The sequence below is a fragment of the Brachycentrus maculatus genome, unplaced genomic scaffold (genome assembly GCF_059751285.1).
Source record: "Brachycentrus maculatus isolate JH-2025_06_01 unplaced genomic scaffold, ASM5975128v1 h1tg000323l, whole genome shotgun sequence".
Lineage (NCBI taxonomy): Eukaryota > Metazoa > Arthropoda > Insecta > Trichoptera > Brachycentridae > Brachycentrus > Brachycentrus maculatus.
This window is the reverse complement of record NW_028281072.1, coordinates 344,059-363,963: the sequence shown is the minus strand read 5'-3', so window position 1 is coordinate 363,963 and position 19,905 is coordinate 344,059. Positions and strand designations below refer to the sequence as shown.

Below are 19,905 nucleotides of genomic sequence, written 5' to 3'. Positions count from 1 at the left end.
TTTTAGGAAAAAAAACAGTCTCAAACGTTAAAGGAGTAAACCTTATACGAGTGCATGTTTTAGGGGGCTTTACTGTATTATTAAGAACTATAATCTTACCAGCAGTATATATGGGATTGACGGTAGTGACGATACACCCCGCCTGGACCGCCCCTAAGGTTGCCAGGGGAAACTCAGGAGAATTGGGTAGCATAATGGCTACACAATCTCCATCTCTCAGTTTCAGTTTATTTCTGAGGCAGGCAGCAAACGCAGTAGACATTTTGTGTGCTTGTCCATATGTATATCCCTTTCCAGTTATGCCGCAAACCTTGAAAGAGTAATCAAATGTATTAGAGCTATGTAATAAATAACATTAATTGACTTGAATGCCATGTTGCCATCTTTTTGGCTTAGTTGGCTGACAAAAACTTAATTTCCACTATGAGTAATGAGTAGTTGAATAACAAAACATGTAGAGTGAATTTTTTAAAAATAATTTAATATATTTACATTTTTTAATACAATTTAATACGATTTCTATTCATTTATACATATGGCAAACTTATAATTTTAGTTTTGCTGTGTCTCTCCAAAAAACAGACTGCGCTCTTGTGCTTGGAGAGGGACCTCACTCAAGGTTTATTGTTTTATTTGAAGACTGGTAAAATGGTATTTTCTTTTAGTTTATATTTTTTTTAAAGATTCACATGTAATGAGCGTTAATTTTTATCTTCAGAATCTTGATATCTTCTAATTTTACTTGGATATTTATTTAAATGCCATTTTAGTATTTTGAGTTCGTGTCTCAATTACTATTTATATTATTAGTATTTTTATAAGTAGTATTTTTTTCTGGCCATTATTTAACATCCATATTTCACTAATTGTTGTATTTTTACAATGATCTTAATTGACATCTCATCCGTAGGTTACATCTGACACTAAACCAGTGTCGGATATAATAAATAATATAAACATTTTTAAAAAACAAATAGTTTCATAAGTATATTTTTTTACTTACCACTGCTGTTTTGTCCGCCCACTTATCCAATCCGTGCCAGACATAATCAGATATCACACAGTTTGGTACCACAATTTCATCATAAAATGAAGATATCACATTCTTCTCCGTAGCATGGTGAAAATGTCTCTTTGGTGTTGAACCACACTTATTTCTTCTGACCAGAGAAACGCTCGTAGCTCCATTATAACACTGGCTAGATAGATGCCTGATGCAGACAGATCTCCCCAAAGACTTGACAGAATGAAGAACCGGTTGAAACATCTCAAGAGATCAGAAGTTTTATGCTGAGGAGTTGATCGGACGCAGTCGCCAACTGTAATGGAAGAAAACACATATTGATTTAAGCATTAATGTAACATTCTCGCAATAAAGTAATCTTATCATTTTTATGGTATGTTCTTTAGAATTCTACGAATGAACTTTTGATATATTTTGTCACGACAACTCATGAGTAGGCAGTTCTAGAACATATGGTACAAAAACTTTGTGGTAGTTTGTCTTTGTTATCAAAAAAAGTATAAAAAATAACACACACATCAAATATAAAAAAAAAACATTTGTCATCGTTTTTGAACAACAGAAATAGAAAACATAATATATATAACATTTGAATTATGGTAATTAATAATAAACTGATAAGGAGGAAAGAGTGCATACAATTTTATGAAACATGTGACAAAATATTATGACAGTCAAACAAATATATGCTAAAATTATCCTTACATATGGATTTAAGGGTGATGACTGACTGGAGCATTTCGTCGTAACGTAACGTCGTAACATTGCTCGCGGCGAGCGTCAGCGAGCATCCGAAACTATGGATGGAGCGCCCGGCTCGCTGTACTGACTATACGAATCCTCGCATCGTAACGTGTTACGTTACGACAAAATGGCTCCGGTCAGTCAACACCCTAAGAGTTTCTCTCACATGACACAAGAAATCACCTCCCACCAAAGTACACAAATCACAATTTACACATAATTTCTTTGATATCTCAACACAGATGAAGAAGAATATAAGCATTTACGGGGCTTTCGACCATCGAGGCTGATTTAAGTGATCACTTTACACGCTTGTAACATTCACTAATTCTACTCATGATTGACAACCACACTACTCACATTTTTGGACCTTCTAGATATTCTCGTACATTGTTCAAATTCGAAACATAGTGCTTGAATAACTAAATATCATTAGAGACATTTATAGTGAGGTGAAAGAAGCTTTTTATTGAGCAGAAACTCTTTCATTTGTATGCGAGGTCCGAATCCTGGATTATAATCACATACATGAGAAACGATAGATAATATCGTTTTCATTTTATTATTTACAAATCATTCATTCAAAGTGATAATCGAGCACATGCCTCCTATTAAAGTAAAGATAAAAGATAAGGAGAGGTTTAATACTTTTAATTTTTACTAAGCATATATACTCCTATTGTCGTCATAAATAATGAACTTTGACAGAATGATTTAACACTGCCCTTGAGGTAGTATTTCACAAGAATACCGCTATATACATAAAATATCTAAAACTATTATTATTATTGATTCTGACAGTTAAGTTACACAGAGTCTAAGTTACACACGTTAGTGTGAGTACGAATATGATTATCCGAATACTCTTCTATTCTATTTTATATTATGACATCTCAACATAGATGAAGAAGAATATGGAAGTATGATTTGATTTAGCAAAAGATGTGGTATTTAATTATTATAATACTGGTAGCATATTGCCGCTTTATATTTTTTGTTTACATAATGATAGTACTGTCTAGACACGATAAGATTATAAATAATTGCATTATGCACATTTTGAGTACTTGAATATTTTTAAAGGTTATTATTATAAAGAGTATGTAGAATTTGAACCCAAAAAACACAAGATTACAACTGTTGAGCATGTAATTTATTTTTCAGATGGGAATTGCATTTATTATTTACCTTGCTTATTATGTACAAGGTTTAAAGATCATTCAGTGGATTTTTTTTTCTAACTAAATAAATATATTTTTATTTAAATCTGTGTTGGGAACAGGAGGAATAATCTAGTGTGGGCCAACTGTTGACTGTCCTCAACAGACCTTCCGTTCCACAAGAAGTGGATTCGGCATTTTGTGTCCTAGCTTAGCTTATGTTACCAATCTCCTTCAATGCTTAGTATGTGTGCAAAAATATAATAATTAAAACATGTAAAAATATGTATTTTTTCTCTGCCATCACGCGTAGTGGTGATGTTAGGTTAGGTTAGGTTAGGTTAGGTTAGGTTAGGTTAGGTTAGGTTAGGTTAGGCAAATAAAGGCAAAATAGAAGGTCGATGAGATGTGGGCAGAAGACAGATCTTCTGGCTCCGGAATATACGAGATTGGACGGGGATCAGGACCGTCGAGGGGCTGTTTAGAGCTGCCCAAGACAAGGACCATTATTCTCAAGTGATAGTCGACGTCAGGGGGACCTTACTTGACACGCACAGAAGAGGAAGATTATATTAGGTTAAGTGTGTAGTGGTTAGCCCCAGTATTTTGTATTTCGAGTGTCAGAAATGAAGACTCTAAGAAGCATATCAGGCAAGAGTCTTCGAGATAGAATAAGAAATTCCAGGATCAGAGAAATATGCGAGATCGAAGATGTCGTTAGGTGGGGAAGGCAACGAAGGAGACAATGGTATGCGCATGTGAGGAGAATGGAAACATCCAAAATCCCCCACATCCAACTGTACCAATCTCAGGGGAAAAAGGGAAAGAGCTATAAAGTTGTTGTTTTATTATATCTTACATAGCACTATATTAATGTTGAAGGTATTAAAAATATTTGAAAAAATATTCAAGTATTAAAAAAAATAAAATGTTTCGTATGAAAAGTGGGGAAATTGAGTGTGTAATATATCAGGTGATGCACTTTGATTTGATATGTATCATCATTCAGGTATGCCCGCTAATTTCGATGAAATCAAAGATCAATTCATTGATTTAAAGTACAAAGTATTATTTTGACTCATATTTTTATGAATTGATTTCAAGATTTAGATTATAATATTGATTTACATGAAAATATGAAATGCAACATTTTAAACTTTATTCGTATTCATTATCTTTTATACTAGTCAGATTTCTAGAAAGATTTCTAGACAGATTTCAGAAATATTACTAATTCCAGGAAATATTACTAGGTTTCATTAATTTATTCGGCAGTCACTTAGTGCTGATATCTATCCATTTTTAATTGAAGTTTTACTTGATAAATACTATCGTTTCTTCAAATCATGAAACCAATTATGCAAAGGGTAGTGCATCATAATATAAACACAGTGTTTATTGATCGTTATCACATGAAGGAAAGGTGATCACCCCTCAGCTTCAGGTACAAGTCCAGTGGAATATTGAATAAATATTAGAGTGAAAAGATCACTTATATTTATTTGACTCCCCTTTGGAATCGAACCCGGGACCCCCAGAACGGTAGCCGAGCATGCTAACCACTACCTACGGTGGCGGACATATATATGTATATATGTTTTTATACATATATATATATATATATATATATATATATATATATATATATATATATATATATATATATATATATATATATATATATATATATATATGTATATGTATATATATATATATATATATATATATATATATATATATATATATATATATATATATATATATATGTATATGTATATATATATATATATATATATATATATATATATATATATATATATATATATATATATATATATATATATATATATATATATATATATATATATATATATATATATATATATATATATATATATATATATATATATATATATATATATATATATATATATATATGTGTGTGTGTGTGTGTTTTTGATTTGTAAGACTTATTTCTTACTGAAAAAAACCATTAAATAGATAGAGTCCATGGGTCACTGATTGCGAATGTGTGTTATGTTTCAGATTTTACTTTAAATAATGTCAGTTTTAAAGTAAAAATCAGCATATGCCATATAGATAGTGAAGCAAAAGATCATAGAGATATATCATACGGCTTGATTGAAATGGCATAAAAATATTTTATAATCCTAATTTCTATAATCTTCAGATTAATTTTTACGTTAAGATTATCGAAATCATGGTAAGCCTTATAATAAATATATGTTAATAATTTTCCTCCAGAAATTCGTACATATAAGCAGTATTCAACTCCCACAAGCTAGTACGAATATAAGCTCCTTCACTAACATCACCCACATTCCATCAAATGGATTAATTTTATTTTTCATCATATACTTATGTCTTTGTGATAAAATTTCAAATTTACAAAAATGTGTCTTCACTGGGATTTCCCGTGTCGAGGGCACATTTAACATTAAAAAAAAATAAAATTAATGATGAGTGATTTGTCATGCAATCATGGATGACAAGGCTGAATGATACGATCTATTTCATATCTAACCACCTCCGTCATTCAATAATAAATAGCTCTTTTTTTGTTGCTAAAAAATATAAACGTAAATATACAAATATATACATTTTTTGCGAGACCCACCAAGCCACCAGTTTTTTATATCCATGAATGTGGAGTGTAGGACTAAACGCCCTGTATTCATAAAATCCGAATCGCGTTAACACCGCATCGATTCTTTGCGGTCACTATTTGGATTCGGATAAGGGCCAAAAGAAGAAGAAGAATAGTAATATAAACATAAGATACAAAATCAGTTTTTATGACAAAATCGGTTTATAATAAGGTATCTGAATTATTTTTTCGGATAACCATTACGTTTTGATGTAGTTTTAATTTGCGCGGCAAAAAATAAATCGCTCATCACGATGTTAGCACAACCTAATTCACATTTTTTTCCGCTCTAATCATAGGAAGTCTAACAAAGCAAAGGAGGTATACAATTATTATTTTAAAATCACAGCCATCATGCATACGAGTAAATATAAAGTTAATACATAATACACGATGTTTTGTGTGTATTTTTCAAAGTTTAACAGTGATGTGCAAAATGATCTCAATGATAGGTAATTACAATATTGTACGAAGTTACTATCATTACTTTTATGCCAAACAGCATCATTAATCACGCTGTAGCTACAAATACAGGTAGAATCGTTAGCTCATCCATGCATATTCAGTAGACAGCAGTAATGATGATTATTTGAAATAATGCTAACCAAAGCAAGTCTTCCATTCGCGCATTAATATTTCATCCAAAAATATGCAAAAGGAGCATTTTTTTAAACCTTTCTAAATCCATAGATAAATATTATAGATGTTTCGTCGTGAAACTTGGGCAAAGCTGTTTCTAAACGGAGATAAACTCTCAATTTGTGACAAAAATTTGAACACACTCAAGATATTGTTAAACAAACATTTTGAGTTTTCTAGCACATTTCAACAGTCGAATGTCGTGTAGTGAAGAAGGGTAATGGTAAATTGAAATAAAAAAAAATGGAGAGAAATTCAATTGAATAATCAAGGAAACAAATTAATTATTGAATTTTTTTTAAATTCTATTTACGTTTTAACAGTCAAATTAGCGTTTCACTATGATTTGACAGTCAAAATGGAGGGAAAACCGATTAAACCATCAAGAAAATAAATTAAATGTAGAAATTTAAATACAGAACAAAGTATTAAAACACAGTGTTGCCATACTGAAAAATTACTCTTAGAGTTGCGTAAAGTTATTACTTGATTGTTTCTGTATACAATGCTATTACGTAACAATGTTTTTTTTGCATAACCTTGATTATTTCATTAAATTGTACTTATATTCAAAGACCTAGCGTTGATTATTGTATGTAATGGAAATTTTTCAAAATACTTGGCATTGATAAATGATGAAGAGTTTGTTATTATAGCTAAAGGGTCCGCCAAATAACTTTTTTTTTTTTAAAACAGGGCGCAAAACATCGAGTGTAGCTTCGGCTGTGTGGCACGTAGCGCCGTCCTGTTGAAACCAAATGTTGCCAATATCCTCCTCTTCAATTTTTGTGAACAAAAATCCGTTCAACATGGCCCGATAACGATCGCCATTGACTGTAACGGCCACTCCTTGCTCATTTTCAAAGAAAAATGGCCCAATTATGCCTCTGGACCAAAATCCGCACCAAACAGTGACTCGTTTTGGGTGTACCGGCTTTTCAATGTATGCGTGCGGGTTTTCTGTGCCCCAAATACGACAATTTTGCTTGTTTACATACCCGCCAAGATCAAAATGAGCTTCATCCGAAAAGATGATTTTTTTGGCAAAATCGGCATCTTCTGTAAGTCGATCGCAGGCCCACTCAGCGAAGCGAAAACGCATTGGATGGTCAGTTGGCTTCAACTCCTGAACCAATTGGACTTTGTATGGCGTCATACCAAGGTCTTTATGCAAAATTCGTCTCAATGATGTCTCCGAAATGTTCAATTGTTGAGAACGACGGTGAATTGATGTTGATGGCGCTTCACGCACACTTTCTGCCACAACATCGATATTCTCGGGTGTACGCACTGTTTTTGGCTTTTCACGCTTTGGTTTATCGATGAGGATGCCAGTTTCTTTCACTTTTTTCACAAGATAACGAACATACGGAGCTGACGGTGCTTCTCTTCTTCCAAAAACCGTACGCAATTTTCGCACACATTCTGCAACATTACCATGATTTTCAAAGTAATGTCGCAATATTTCCCAGCGTTGTTCAAGCGTATACACAACCATATTCGCTTAGCGGAAGGATAAAACTAATTATCTGTCAAATCAAACATGAGCTAAATGTTACCATTCACGAAATAAACACTAGTTGAAAAAAAAAACTTTAGATGGCGGACCCTATATATAATAATATCAAAATACGGTGAAATCTCTAGTAGATTGGAAAACGAGTAAAGAAAATGAAAAAGTTGCTCCCTTAACGAGCGACATTTCTCATAATGAGTTACAGAAAGTTAAGTAAAAGGCAGTAATGCCGTAAATAAATATATAAATTAAAAGTCACTTTTCACGACATTAACGTATGACCCGGGACTTCGCTTAGCGAGTATATTTCGCTTAACGAGTGTTTCGCTAAACGAATTATGCTCGTTATGAGAGGTTCCGCTGTATTATAATATTAACGCCGAGTCTGAGCAAAATACGAGCGAGTATGTGTATTGATTTTAATCACCATATTATATTATCTTCCTATATTTTTAATCCTAGCTCGGAAGATGAAAGTCTTTAACGAGTTCCGAAACGTCGTGCGTGGGCAAGAATATGTGAACTCTACACTCTACACGGTATAATAACAAAAAACTACCTCTCCCCTTCAACTCCTTACCTGATCCTCCTTAAGTTTTCCTCATTTTCACAGAAATAACAATTACATACATATTCAACCACAACCACACTACTCAAGTAACTCCTAATTAGAGATAATCCAGATTTGTCAACAAGTATTATATCTAATAACTATTATTATATATAAATGTTGTATATCAGAAGTCACTTAGTTCTTCCCAAGAAAGAACACTTTCCATTCCTCGCCAAAACACATCATTCTTCAGTAATTCCTTCTCTGTCCAAGCGGCAGACTATGGAATGAATTACCTCTCCTTGTAAACAAATGCACCTTCTCTGCTAACTTTTAAGAAACGTCTGAGACATAACTATCTATCATTAGAACCCTAACTGTCCATCAAACCCCCTCCCTTAGTTTTTCCCTCTACCTCCTTCCCTAAACCCTCTTTTTCCTCTACCTTCCTTATGTATAATCAATTTTCAATTGATGTTTTTTTAAATGTTCAAGTACAATCTACCCTCTGATTGCAAACAGTTATATATGGTATCAAACGTTTTGATCAAAATCACTAGTCTTTTTTTGGTCGGATGGAAGATATTGCCTTTAGCAATAAGCCCGCCGATGTACTTATTACTTTTCTGAAGAACATGAAGTTTATATAAATAAATAGATAGGGGTTGTTTGTAATTGTACAAAGTTTACATAAATTGTAAACTGCTAAGGTATACGAATCCCATGATGAATATACACATACAAAAAATTCAGTTCAATACATTGTTACATTGTATTGTGATTTCACACAGAACAACGATTTTTTGCATAACATGGTACAAATTAACACCTCCGTGATGATAGTTGCATGAACTTTGAACGCCATTAATGTATCAGCAAATGTATGTTACTAGATTTTTCTGCCTCGTGATACTATATGTAATATAATTGAATAGATAATTTTGTCACTCACATTTAGTGAGGAATCAAATCCTGGACAGATTCGACGAGCACCACAAACCAGATTATATTGATGTGATATTCATATTAATGATACAGTATCAAGGAAAAATAATCATAATATGTACAGTGATTCCTCGCATAACGAACGCTGCGTACACATACACACACACATATTTTATTTATTGTTTCGACATTTACTTTACACGTTAAAAATTATTAAAGAAAGCACTTGTTTTTATACCACTTAAGTTTATTTATGACTACTAGTTTTGGAACTTATCCCTCTCCTTATTTAAAGAACAGTTTATTGTTAATTATGTTTTAGTTTACATTTAGACCTGAGGATGAAATCTTAGCTTCCAAGTGTTTTCTTTAACAATTTTAAACACACACACACATACACACACACACACACACACACACACACACACACATATATATATATATATATATACAAATATATATATATATATATATATATATATATATATATATATATACATATACTTGTGAAAGGTAAAAACATGTTTAGAAACAGCTTTTTTGACCGTAATGCAGCGCCATCTGTTTAAAGTAACATATAGAAATAATGTTAAACATTGGTCTTGGTGGATAGCGAGCTTCTTAGATTTTTTTTCTATTGCATTCTAGTTTCAATGATCTTATTTATTTTTATTTCTTCAAAATCATTGTGGAATGAAATGTGTGAGACGTGTCATATTGAAAAAAAAATATTGTAGGTACTTAAATTCAATGCACGCAAACACAATGAAATGTGTGTAACCGAGGCAAAGAGAATTGATACAGGAGATTTATAGCTAAATATACCTTACAAACATGACATGCGATTCTGTTTGATCGTTTTTTTTTGTCCAAAAAAAGATTTTTTGCTGGTTCGCTGATAACTTTTATCTAAAATTTTATCCGCCTGTAATGGTCAGCACGCTCGGCTACCGATCTGGAGGTCCCGGGTTCGATTTCCAAGAGGGGTCAAATAGATGTGATTTTTTCACTGTAATATTTATTCAATATTACCCTGGACTGGTACGTGAAGCGGAGGGCTGATCACCTTTCCTTCGTATGTTAACAATAAAGATAACACTGCATTTATGTGATCCGGTGCCCTAGGCACCATTGGGGTGCGGATAAGGGTTTGAAGAATATTATAACGCTAATAGTTGAAACTTGGATGGCTTGACTCTGGCCAATGTCTGTTCATGATGGATTCTCCAGTTCTTTGGACACGTTGGGCGTGGCAACGAAGATAGCCTGGAACGACTAGTTGTGATCGGTAACCTGGAAGGGAAGAGAGGGGAAGGAAGATCAGGCACCTCTGTGGTTGGAGCGCTACGTGCAGCGCAGTCAAGGGATAACTGGAGAAGAGTCATTGCTTCAACAAGGATCACAACCTTCAGTAATGAGGACTAAGACAGAGAAGAGGAATTCGTATATGGATAATGAAAGATGGTTTATCTGAAAAAGATTGCATCATCGGCCATGTCGTATTTGATTGCATATCATAAACAATTTTCTTTCGTGTAATTTTATAAAAATTGTAAAATGTGCCCTTGGTATAAGAAAACTCAAGCACATTATTGTTATTTGTTATTATGTGTATGATGAAATAAAATATAGAAATGAGATTTCTTACCGGGCCGCTAATAGAAATTTATTTTATTATTTAAAGCATACAATGTGTGTATATTTGCTCCGCGGGCCAAATGTAGACACCCGGCGGGCCGCATGCGGCCCGCGGGCCCCCGGTTGGCCACCCTTGGTGTACATCGTATTTATATCGTACTAATTGCCTAAAGTATGTAAATTTAGTTAAATCTGAAGCCATATTACAGTACGGTATAAACAAAACAAGGAAACTTGATAGAGGAATTAAAATATCGTCAATTTAGGTCGACGTATTGTGTCTTCATTAATTACCATGATATTTTATTTATTGTATATAATTAAAAACAAAACTTTTTGGAAATTGACTTATTGCCAAGCAGAACTCGTGATACGTATTTATTTATTTTTTCTTTAATCTTCTTTCGTACCCAATGGTGCATATGGTACTGCATCGCGTAGAAACAGTGTAATAAAGTAAGAATAGTACTCTCTTGACTTTTAATATATATATATATATATATATATATATATATATATATATATATATATATATATATATATATATATATATATATATATATACATATATATATATATATATATATATATATATATATATATATTATATATAAATATATATATATATATAAATATATATATATATATATATATATATATATATATATATATATATATATATATATATATATATATATATATATATATATATATATATATATATATATATATATATATATATATATATATATATATATATATATACATATATTTATATTTATATATTAAATAAATTAAATTCCATTATTTATTGTAAAAAAATCAGTTAGCGGCCGGCTGAACTAAGAGCTGATCGTCACTTCACGCCCAATTTTTTTAAATAATATATATTGGATTTTTTTGTTCTTTAGAATATATATAGAAAAAATATACATGTATTTTTTTACTAACAAATTTTTAAAAGACTTACCTTAAACAACAATTAATTTTGTACTTATAGCAAAAAAGTGTCGGGTTGTGGTCCCGTGGTTAGTGTCGCGGACTCTTGAGTCAGAGTTTCTCGGTTCGAGGCCACTCCACCAAAATTTGACACCTATTTCTAATAATGAGCCGCTTAGGCTCACTGAAATAATGTGAAATTGAAGTATTTTTGTAAATAATTGGATACAAATATTTAAAAAAAAAAAATATATAAATAAAAATGTACACAATTAACAAATACATTCTTAATTTCTGTATCAATAGTTTGATTACTATGGTGTTTATTGTATAATTTTACTCCGTACTTTCCAATAACTCTTTTTTTTTCAAAACAGTATATTTATTTCGAAAATAAAAATTTAAAAGAAAATAAAAGTTTTAAGAAAAAAAATCAATTACGTCAAACGTTTCCTAGGTTTAATCAAAATTAAGTTGCGATGTATCGATAATTGGGCCTTCAAATTAAAATTAATCAGCTTAAATAGTTTAAATTGCTTAAATTATTTATTTAAAAAAATGGACTAAAGTTCCTTTTTCTTTTAGACGTATCACTCGTGTAGTACATGTTTGCTAACTTTTTTCTTTTACATCTTTTTTACTTTTTTTTGTTTTTTTTGTTTGTTTTTAGTTAAAGTCAAGTATTTGTAGTTTATTATATTATATTATATTAACACTTTTAGTCTTATTTTACTTCTTATAATATCTATTATAATCTTGTCAGTGCCTTTTACTATGACCTAAATATAATGTTTACTCACACACAAGCCATGCCTCTATGAGATCTTTTTTTGTATTTATATTTTATATTTTTTGTACTTGTATATATATTTTGTTATGAAATGCAAAATATTTTTTAAGTTAGTTTCATTTTTTAGCGTTCTGCTTGTAAGTTTGTCGAGGTGTACTTAATGTAGAAAGAAACAATATTAGCGAACATTTAAGCACCGGCAAAGCCTCCTATATCAGCCAATCATAATGGAGTATTGGCAAATAACCACGTCTGCCCACCATTCGATAAATTATTCGGACAGAACGACAAAAGGCGATCGATAAGGCATTGTGAACTTTGTACGGTAATCGAATTCGGTCACCAACTCGATTATACCTGGCCAATATAGATGTTTCATGACAACTTCGACATTCGTTAAATTCAATTACCTAACTAACTAACCATCTCGCCACTTCCCCAGGGATAGGCAGAGAGAATATGACGACACACCATCTGTGTTTGAAAGCAATCTTCGCCTCTTAAATGCATAAATGCATCTCCTCCTGCATACCCGCCGATTATTCCGACTCCTGATTTAAACACTTTAAAAGTATTTGAAATGCTTGATAATACCAAATTTTCATCAGTTTTCCTCTGGTTATATTTTCAACTATATTCGCCTCATATATTTTTTTAATGTTTTTTAACTACTCCTTTTTCTTTCATTTTATTTCACATATCCAAACAATTTCAACACTTATTCTTAATTTTATCAATAATGCTTATCTCAGTCTTGCATTTTTTCTAATTTCAATATTCGTACAACGTTTTGCAGCCCATTTATCTGCATTAATTTTACAATTAATATATATATATATATATATATATATATATATATATATATATATATATATGTATATATATATATATATATATATATATATATATATATATATATATATATATACAATATATATATATGTATAATATATATATATATATATATATATATATATATATATATATATATATATATATATATATATATATAGTAGTATATATATATATATATATATATATATATATATATACAATATATATACATGTATAAATATATATATATATATATATATATATATATATATATATATATATATATATATATATATATATATATATATATATATATATATATATATATGTATATATATATATATATATATATATATATATATATATATATAAATATATATATATATATATATATAAATATTAAAAGACAAGAGAGTACTATTCTTACTTTATTACACTGTTTCTACGCGATGCAGTACCATATGCACCATTGGGTACAAATAAAGATTAAAGAAAGAAAAAATAACTTCGTATCACGAGTTCTGCTTGGTAATAAGTTGTTATTGGTTGGTACAATTTTGAACGACAAAAAATCTTTAAAAAAATGTTAAGACAGATTTAGCGCGTCAGGCAGAGCATCTCAAAAGAAAAACAATATTTTTTATTTATTGCTTCAGCATTTTCTTTGTGGTAAGACATGATGATATTATTAAAGAACACATTTGTTTTTTACCACTTGAGTTTATTTATGACGACTAGTTTCAGAACACAAGCTTCTATTTTCAGGTCTAATTGTAAACTAAAACTTTTCATAATTTATATTAGAAACACTAACTTTGTGATTTTCCATTTTATAATAAAAATGTTACTTTGTTTTAAAATCACTTTTAATATTTTATTATAACTTAATCATAATGTCATCCAGTTTCGAAGCTAACCGCTTCTTTATCAAGATTGATTAATACTAAAACCGGTTGAAATTATAATAAAGTTACAATAAAATACTTAAAGTGATTTTAAAACAAGGTCACATTTCAATTATAAAACTTTTTAATTTACATTTAGACCTGAAGATGGAAGCTTAGCTAAGCTTTTTTTATGGCAACTAGTCGTCAAAAAATACTCAAATGGTAAAAATAACAAGTGTTTAATTTTATAAGAAAAACAACAATATAAGATCAGCATGAACATTATTAAACGCAAACTGTGAAATCTTCCTATTGATGAGAATTCAAAACGTGCTAAAATTAACGACATTTAAACATGACAATCAAACATTCAAAGGATATGCAAGGATGTTAATCGCAATAAGTGGCGTCCTTGAGTAGATACCTTATTTACTTATTGGAAAACCAACAGAATATTTAGAACAAAAATTAAATCACAGGTTTTCACTTAAAAATAATGTAAAAAACTGTCTTGTGCGTAAGTATAACTATGTATATAATATTAAAACTAACATTTCTTAATCAAATAGATATCAATAAAATTGCTCTTAAACATTTTAAAGGAAATATTATTGATTTCCATTTGATTAAGCATTTCATTGCACATATCGCAGGCTCTATTCAAAAATGAATTTTGGTAGCACTTGGTATGCATTTTACATTTGGTATTCTTACATTCAGAAAACTTGTATCAGTGAATAAAATCCTCAAGTAAAAAATCAAGTTTTTAATTATTTATTTTTTTACAAAAATGTTAATAAAATTAGTACATAACCACTCACCGAGATTTTTACGTCTACCGGTTTCGAGACGTACCCGTCTCTTCGTCAGGACAATCACTAACACAGCATGCAAACAATACTACCCTTCACCACCATAGCACCATTTACACACTCAAAACTACACAAAATGTCTAACACATGCGATTTTTGGTCGACCCGAAGACCAACATGCACTATGGTTTTCAATACAGACATGCGTTACGAGCCGAGGTTAAACGTGCAATAAAAATCAAGTTTTATTTAATTTAACCGTATTTTAATAAAGCTCTAAAATTAAATTTAATATGTACTAGAAAATCAAACAGATTTGGCTCTCAAGATTTTTAAAAATCGTTGTGCGTATTTGGATCTTTGGCTAGTAAGTTTGCCAATAGCTGCCATAAGGTATATAAAAATGAGCAATCTATGACATTGTCAATAACTTTAGCTAATAGTTAGTTCATTTCGGTTCTAGTGTATCAGCGAGTCAAGTCAATGACATGATGTAAGGGGAAATTCTAGTTTCAATTCGTGTAAACCCAAAAGATATATTTTATTTACTATTGGATTATCTTTTTTAATCCACAGCGATCCGTCACGGAAATATCAATATATATTATGGAGTGATAAGAGTTATTTAGGATTTTCCGATTTTGGTAATTCAAGTATTAAGAATTAAAAAAATGTCCAATTGAATTTATTACTATTGTCTCTTCTTTCAAATATGCGTTTGCGATCGGTAAATTCCTGAATAAATTATGCGCATTTTTAAATCAACTTTTAATTGGTAAATATCACTTCATATTTACAGAAATAGTGGTATTAACCGTGTAAAACTTAAATTAAAAATGGACAGATATTACCACAATGTGACTACCGAAATATTTAAGGAAAGTATACGTTTTTAAGGCGAGATACTTATGTAGGCGTTTGGCATGGTAAATATTTGAAATATGCTAACAAACGCTACTTACATTTAATAAAAAACGGTCAATACTAAATTTGATTTTACTAACATACGACTGCATTTATATAGGGGATGTTTTTTATGTTTAAATTTTGACATCTCAACATAGATGAAAAAGGATATGGAAGTCTAGGAATTTATGGGGCTAACAACCTGTCATAGACTCTTGACACACGTGCAACATTTACTTTTCTATTCATGATTACATCGCACTACATACATTTTTGAAACTCCTACATATATCATAAACCTACAACATTTTGAGTGTGTCCAAATACATAGTATAAGAGTTTCTGCTTAATAAAAAGCTTCTTTACATCTCACCATTAGATGTCTCTAGTGAAGTTCTAGTGATTCAAGAACAAGGTTTCTAAATTGGTTCATATATATAGAACTTCCAAGAATTTGAGTAGTGTGGTTGTCAATAATGGGTAGAATTGGTGAATGTTACACGTGTGTAAAGTGATCACTTAAACCAGCCTATGACGGTCGTCAGCCCCGTAAATGCCCAGACTTCCATATTCTTCTTCATCTTTGATGAGATGTCAAAAAATTATATCATAAACCTCATGACTCTCTATGTGTGGTTGACTAGAGCCATCTTTGATTGGTTTAAGAAAACTTTTATTTTGCAGAGATTTTTTTATTTTTTATATATGTATACTTTAAGTCGTTTTGTTTTCGCTGCTAGGCTTTTTTCCTTTAATTGATCCTAAAATTACCTTCTAACACTAACAAATTATACAAACCAAACATGTATTCACATCACTCCGCCTTATTTATTTTGCTTGAGTGTATTTTAAATATTTACTTAAGATATTATTGCAATAGATGATAAATTAAAAAAAAAAAGTGAGTGTCATAAAGTTGAATGACAACAAAAAATATCATAATGGAAGTGATTCTTTAACTAAATATATGGTAACAGAGTTCGTTAAACAACATTTGATAACATCGCTATCAACTTGACTTGGCAAATATTTTTTATATAACTGAATCATACCGGTTTTTCTCAAATCTCGTTTTAAACACAGTTCTCAGTTTAATGATTTTTTTCAGCCGGATTTCAAAGGCTTTAATACTTGGTATATATAGTACCTACAATATTTTAGTACGTAATCAATGAATTTGAACCATTCTATTAGATAGTAGGTATGTACAATAATATTGTTTTAATTACAACATTTTGAGTGTGTCCAAATACTTTTTCACAAATCTGGATTATCTCCAATTAAAGAAGTTATTTTTCATTTCGCTCACTCCTTTCAAGAACGTCATTAATCAAAAAACTTGATTTTTCAGGAGAACGTTTTTAAAGTTTAAGAAAATAACACAATGTTTTAAAAATAAATATCAAGCCACTTATTGAACTTTTTACTGTGCAACACATATTTTTAGGTAAAACCTTAATGTTTTTTCTCCATTTGAAAAATATTTAATGTATTTAAAAAAAAATAATTAAACAATACCTTTTCCTCAAAATGCAAAACATTTTCTGCCCTGTGGCGGGTAAATATTAAGTTAAAAATATGCCTCTTTTGCTGGGATATAGTACATTTTCTGGGCATTCCAAAAACATGCACAACTGAAAATTGACGATTTTTTATTTATGACGTTCTTGAAAGGAGTGAGCGATTTGTCATTAATTTTTCCAGACTTCCATATTCTTCTTCATCTTTGTTTTAATTAAATTATTAAAATTACATATCATGTTGAAGTTACAGATATCAGTAAAAATAATGATATGCTCGTAATTAACTCGTACCAAAAGCGGAGTTAATATCACTCGTAAATGACTGAATGCTTATAAAAAAGTGGAGCAAATTCTAGATTGGCGCACAAAGATTTTAACGCATTCAAAATATTGACAGTTCATTAATAAATAAAAAAGCAGACATTTCCTGAAGACGATAAGTATGCTACAAATTTGATTTCATTTTTATTTTCATTGATTGATTCGGCAGTCCCTTTGTGGTAATATTGAATATGATTAATTTACGTTTCACTTGGTAAATACCACTTTTTCTTAAAATCTATTGTGACACTTGTTTCGATGCATTCCGAATCATTTTCACGAATGCGGACTACATCGAAACACGATAGATTTAAAGAAATAGTGGTTTTTACCAAGCTTACTTAAATTTAAGTAATTAATTTGGTACTCTATTATTTCCGTTCTTTTGAAATTTCTTAATGATTCTCCTTGATTTCTTTTAATGATTTTTCTTGATTCCGAAAATTCAGTTGCGGGCTATCGAATATCCTCGAATATCGGGCCTCAAGAAACGTCAGTTTGACACTTGACATTTGTTAAATTGTCACATTTTGTTGATCAATACACTCAATGAAAGATCGAAGAGTAGCAGTATAGGTGTTTTGTATTTTTCTTCGGTTAAAAAAAATAATCGTTGATTTATTTTTGTCGAATAGACCCTCAGGATTGCGAAAAAAACATGCTTGTTTTGAAATCGGTATTCAAGTAGACGTAACAACAGGGTTATTATTCGGAGTATAATCGTAAACAATCAACGTATGGCATCATGTGTCCTATACCTGGATACGCGTTGCTGTGGCTATGCCTGGTCAAATAGAAGAGAAAGAAAATACAAAGCACTTTAACTTCAATCCCTCATCCGCACCCGATGGTGCATAGGGCACTGTATCGTATAAGAGTTGTCTTGATCGTTAACCTATGAAGTAAAGGTGATTATGATTAAAAAACATGATCGTATTCAAATGCAACGTTGTGTCAAATCTTCAAAGCAATCGGTGAATAACTTTAGGAGATTTTGAGTAAAGGAATATTTACATTTTTGCATTTTGACATCTTAATAAAGATGAAGAAGAATACGGAAGTCTGGGTATTTACAGGGCTTATGACCTGTCACAGGTTGGTAATAAATATATTTAACCTGCCTATGGCAGGTGACAAACCAGGTAAATACCCAGACTTCCATATTCTTCTTCATCTATATATAAATCGTAAAAACACAATACAAAAAATGTCACCCACATATATAAATAATAAATACTAAGTATAAGTCCCTCACCAAGCACAAGAGCTTAGTCTCTTTATTGGAGAGAACAGCATAATTAATTTTAAGACTGAAAAGTAGAAATGATTAAAAAATTAATTTAATTGTAAAAAAATCTTCAAAGTAAATTAAATAATTAAATAAAAAAAATCATTGTCAAAATATGTAAGATATGATGTCAAAATATAAAAATAACTTTGACAAAAAGATTTGCGAAAAAGTATTTGGACACACTCAAAATGTTTCATTCATATAGATACAACAAAAAAATTTCATGCAACTATTCATGTGTCTTTGATTCTGCTGTGAAAAAAAACTCGTTTTTATGTTTGTTACTTACCAGTATGTTGTTTACTGTCAATTTTACTTTCTGCAGGCGATTTTGCGGTAAGATTGTGATTACGAAGCCGGCTGGAAGTCACGTAAACAACTGAACACAACTTGTAGCAAACACTAGTGACCAGCTGACGCGACGAATGTCGACTGATGTGTTTGTGCGTGACTTTATGTTTCTCTACTGAAATACCGGTATGGGCGGTTGTTTATACTGTTGGCGTATAAAGCCGCGTTCATATTTGGTATTTACTATACTTGTTGATACTGCAGTCAGACGGTAAAGGCTTGATCAAAACCTTTCAATTTCAATCAGTTACAATCAAACAAAAGTTATATTGATTCGTATTAAACATAATTATTTAATATATAGCACATTAAAAATATGTTAATAATAAAATAATTGGTTTATATTATGAATTAGCATTATTGT

General features: G+C 30.5%; 1 protein-coding gene across 1 annotated transcript in view; it reads right to left on the bottom strand.

The window, feature by feature from the left end:
- The window catches only part of LOC148304369 (uncharacterized), a 33,920-nt gene extending 14,222 nt beyond the window's left edge, over nucleotides 1–19,698 (bottom strand). The window contains exons 1-3 of the mRNA XM_088268416.1: nucleotides 19,480–19,698; nucleotides 1,004–1,319; nucleotides 100–310 (exon numbers count right to left, since the gene is read on the bottom strand). Coding sequence (XP_088124542.1) covers nucleotides 100–310; nucleotides 1,004–1,267 — 475 coding nt within the window. The 5' untranslated portion in view covers nucleotides 1,268–1,319; nucleotides 19,480–19,698. The remainder of the gene's footprint in view (nucleotides 1–99; nucleotides 311–1,003; nucleotides 1,320–19,479) is intronic.
- Nucleotides 19,699–19,905: the final 207 nt, after the last annotated feature.